Here is a 4,574-nt window from a genome sequence, read left to right as displayed (position 1 = left end):
ATGACAGTCCAAGTAACAAAGAAATCTTTTCTTGAAGAACCAGTAGAAGAAGAACTGATCAGACTTCTCAAATTTGCGCCAATCCAAAAAATAAGGGATATCATTTTAAGCAAGTAAAAAATACTTCAATTTTTTTAAGCTATACACACATTTATAAGGTTATTTATATGAAATATTAAGAAAATGAAACAAAGTTCTTAATTATTAAAAATTATATAATTAGAATATTATTTATATATTTTTTAGCCCATCCCTAGACTTGCATTATCCAACCAATGAGTTGAAGACACCATTAACTATAACCATTGATCGTGGAGATCCTCAAATTTTGGCTCTATTGATAGAAAAAATTCCTACGAATTTGGATTCCACAACCACCCAACCTTGCGGAAAATCTGCTCTCATGCACGCTTCCTATTATTCTCGGAATATTGAAATTCTTGAAGTTTTGTTAAAAAAAGGAGCGGATCCCGAGAAAAAAGATTTGTGAGCATCAAAAACGTTAATATGAAAATTTTTATATTGGGATATTTTACTTTAAAATGTCAAGAATTGAATTTAAAAAGCAGGAAAATCACTGACCGAGAAAAACGTAAATCATGCTGGAATCGAAAATCCAAAACCTTTGTCCATAAGCAAAGAAGACGTTTTTTAAAATTTGATCCAGCATCGTCAATATTTTCATAAAAAATAGCCATCGAATAAGAATAAAATATTGCTTTTTAAATATTACCTCCATAAGTCTGTTTTAAGCAAATTATTTCTAGTGCATATAATACTACTTTATCCTGACAATTGTATATTTATATCAATTGTTTAAACAATTTATTATTGTTTTTCGCAATTTTCTTTTCAGAATAAAAATAGAAAGTCGCGGTTTTTTCAAAATTTACCACATTTTACCCATTTTTCAATTAGAGTAAAGTAATATTTAAATGAAGTTAACAAAAACAATTGTTTAAAGAATTTTTTATTATTGTTAATAATGTTCACTTTGCTTATTGATATAAATTTGCGGGCTTTTATGAAATTTCCAATTATTTGTCTATTTCTCACTTGAAGTGACTTAATAATTATTCAAGATCCGAATGGGGTTGGGCAATGTTGGCATACGATTTTTAATACCACCTTTGCCTTTGAGATGCGTAATTTATTTAAAATAGTCCAAACAATTCTGTGCATCCGCACCTTTATACTTGAGACTTAAAGTTAATATAAATAGTTTTTTGAGCAATTTATTATTGTTTATAACTTCGACCACCTAAAAAAGTACCATTTTTTCAACCACAAAAAATGTATTTATTTTTGAGTGGATTCGAAAAAATTTCCGGGCGATATGCATGGAAATTCGAGAAAAAAATTTGGACTCTCCTGTTTTTTGAAGAAAATTTCCCTCTCTCTTTTTTTTCGTCTGAATGAGAACTGAATTAATAGAAATGAACAATAAAATTTAATTCTTTCTGGTTGAAAGTTAATTAATTTTTATTGAAAAAACTATTATTATATTTTTTGTTTCTTTTGGACTAAAATTTACCTGTTTTTGTTAAACATTCACCTTTTTTATAGAAACCTCTTCTTTTTGGGTAAAAGTAAATTAAATTTCATAAAAATTATACTATTGTTTCCTTTATTAATTAATTTGATAAACAGTTAAATAAAGAATTTATTGTTTTATTAAAAATGCTACTATTTTGTTCAAAAGTTATATGTTTTGGTTGAAAATGCAGCTTTTTTGGATAAAAGTTCATTATTTTTATTTGAAAAATCGACTACTATTTTTCACATTATTTAGTTGAAAATTTTACTATTGTGCTTAAAAGTCATCTTTTTTTGTTTGAGGTTCATGATGTTGGGTTGAAAGTTATTTTTTTTTTTTAGAACTTTTGGCTCAGAATTAATTTTTTTTAGTTAAAAATTCTGTTTGGTTGAATTTTTTTAAATTAAACTATTTTGTTGAACATTATTCTTTTTCGATAGAAAATTTATCCTTTTTTTTATTGAAAATACATACATTGGTAGAGAAGTCGTCTTTTTGTTTCAAATTGAATTCTTTATAATTAAAGAGTCTATTTTTGTTGTTCAATTAATTAATTAAATTATAAATTGACTATTTAGTTGTATATTAGACCATTTTATTCAAAAGTCCTACTTTTCGCTTAGAAATTAATCTTTTATTAACGGAATTTAATTTTTTATATTTGAAAAATTCAATTTTTGAGCGAGAATTCATCTTTTTTTGTCAAAAATCAACTGCTCTGTTAAAAATTCGTAGTTTACAAAGACATTTCATCCTTCTGGGTAAAAAATTGATCTTTTCTGGTTGAAAATTTATTTTTCTTGGTTAAAAATTAAAGTATGTTATAAAAGAATCGTCTTATTAGGTTGAAAATTCAACTGTTTTTAGTTGTACTTTGATCTTCTTGGTTAACTTTTCGTTGCCAATTTATTTTTTCGGGTTTCAAAACCATCCTATTTGCCCTGCTTAGAGAGCATTTGGGGCTGTGAAGTCTGAAATAAATCATAATTCAATAAAGCAATTCGTGTTAAATAACTCTTATCATAAAAGCTTAAATTTCAGCCAGGAAAAATGTAATTTTTGACCGGGAAAACCGGAAAACTGTTTAGAATTTGTTTTGAAGTTTAATTGGCCGCCCTAATAAGTGATTTTCGCGTGAAATATGTATACTTTCAAACAAAATAAGTTACTTTCTATTCACGAATATAGATTGAATTATTATTTTACTTGCCGTGAATGATGTTTCGAATATTCTAAAATAATAGAAGAGGGTGGAATAGTTTGTGGTATGCTGTTATTGGAAAACGAATAGAAAATGTAATATTTCTTTTGAATTCTGGGGCATGTATCATAGATTCAAAAGATGAAATCGGAAGAACACCATTGATGATATCAGGTGAGAAGAAACACTACTTAATTTTCACATATATAGTCTATCTGACAAATAAAATAATTAAAAATTGATTTTGCAGTTTTCATGTCTACTTTCGATATTTTCTGCCTGCTTTTGAAACTTGGTGCCAATATTAATGAAGAAGACAATTTGGGATTCACAGCAGTGCAATTAGCAATTTTGAGAAGAAAAAGAGATTGTGTTATTACTTTAATGGAAAAAGGAATTGATTTCAATAAACGTACTTCTCGCTCTAAAATTACTATTTTCGAACTAGCGGAGGAGCTTATGTCGGACATTCTACCAGCTGTTCGATCAAAACGAAGATGTTTAAAAATAAAATAAAAAAGGTCTTTGTCAACTATGTATGTATTTTTCTTCTTAAATTAAAAAGGCAATTATTGAGGGAAAAATAAAATTTTTTAACGCAGAAACATATAACATAACACTGATTTACATATCATTAATGTTCATCCAAAATATTCAGAGAAACTAAAATTATAAGAAGATTAATTACTGAGGCAAAAAATGACCATCTCTCGACACACAAACAAAAACTTTGTACTATTCTGCATTTGATAACCCCAAAAAAACCATCCATAATCTCATCGGAATTCACTTCTTTCTATTCTCTAGTAGGAACATTTTGAAACCCGTTCAAAGGCCTAACAAGACCAGTGAACTTTCTTTTCCATATAAGGTCGCTCGCAAGTTTTAGCGCGCCTGGAGCGCGCGACTAATGGTTAAAACATCGACAACAGTAATTTGGTGATTGTGAATTCTCTTTTGCTAAAGCTCCTTCGGCTTTAACAAACACCTTCTCATCACGTATCTCGTGCTTCGCACTCGAGTTTGTCCCTCAAATTGTATATCATTTCCATAAATGTATATTATTACAATTCATAACATCCATTGATATCAAAACACACGTAGTTTCATTGTCTCGTTCAAAAAAATTCACATTCTTAAAAAAAAACTTTTGTCATTAAACATTTTATTGCAACTTCTGCCGTTTTTTCCAAAACTGAATTTGCGAATCTTCACTTTTTTTATTTACAATTTAAAAGTTACAGATGCCGTCTACTCAGCGCAGCAGCCTGATTGTTTTTTAAAATTCTAAATTAAATCCCTAACCTCAGTCACCCAGACTTTTTCAATTGAATTTTCTACCGAAACTCAAGCAGTTATTATGATAATCTTGTAGGGCATTCAAAATCAACATTTTTCTGTTCTTAATTTTTTTTCATATCGTCCGTTATTTAGATTAAAATGTTCATTTTCGTGTTTTTTTGTAATTTTTAAAATACTATGGTAATTTTTGATTTTGTGAAAAAATACATGAGAATCAATTTCTCGACTTTTTGAATACTATGAATATCCGTACAAAGAATTTTGAAAAATGTGGTCTCAAAAATAATCTAGTGAGATAGTTAGAATATAACATTTAAATGATACACGTCCAAAAAATAATGGACGTTGAATTTTGACACAATATTTTTTAAATACGAGGGTAGTTCAATAAGTCCTTAGAATGAAGTATAAAAACAATTTTTTTGGGGTAATTTTTTTTTTATTTTTCAACATATTCTCCTTGGAGCTCTATACACTTGGTCAATCGCTTTTCAAGTTTTTTTAATCCTTCAGAAAAGTGCGTTTTCGGAAGTT

General features: G+C 27.9%; 1 protein-coding gene across 1 annotated transcript in view; it reads left to right on the top strand.

Moving 5' to 3' along the window:
- The window catches only part of LOC117182895 (probable palmitoyltransferase AKR2), a 13,109-nt gene continuing 8,535 nt past the window's right edge, over positions 1-4,574 (top strand). Inside the window, exons 1-4 of the mRNA XM_033376010.1 lie at positions 1-113; positions 247-486; positions 2,782-2,912; positions 2,989-3,218. Coding sequence (XP_033231901.1) covers positions 1-113; positions 247-486; positions 2,782-2,912; positions 2,989-3,218 — 714 coding nt within the window. The remainder of the gene's footprint in view (positions 114-246; positions 487-2,781; positions 2,913-2,988; positions 3,219-4,574) is intronic.

This window comes from Belonocnema kinseyi, chromosome 2 (assembly GCF_010883055.1).
Source record: "Belonocnema kinseyi isolate 2016_QV_RU_SX_M_011 chromosome 2, B_treatae_v1, whole genome shotgun sequence".
Lineage (NCBI taxonomy): Eukaryota > Metazoa > Arthropoda > Insecta > Hymenoptera > Cynipidae > Belonocnema > Belonocnema kinseyi.
The sequence above is the reverse complement of the archived record's forward strand: the minus strand, read 5'-3'. Positions and strand labels throughout refer to the sequence as shown.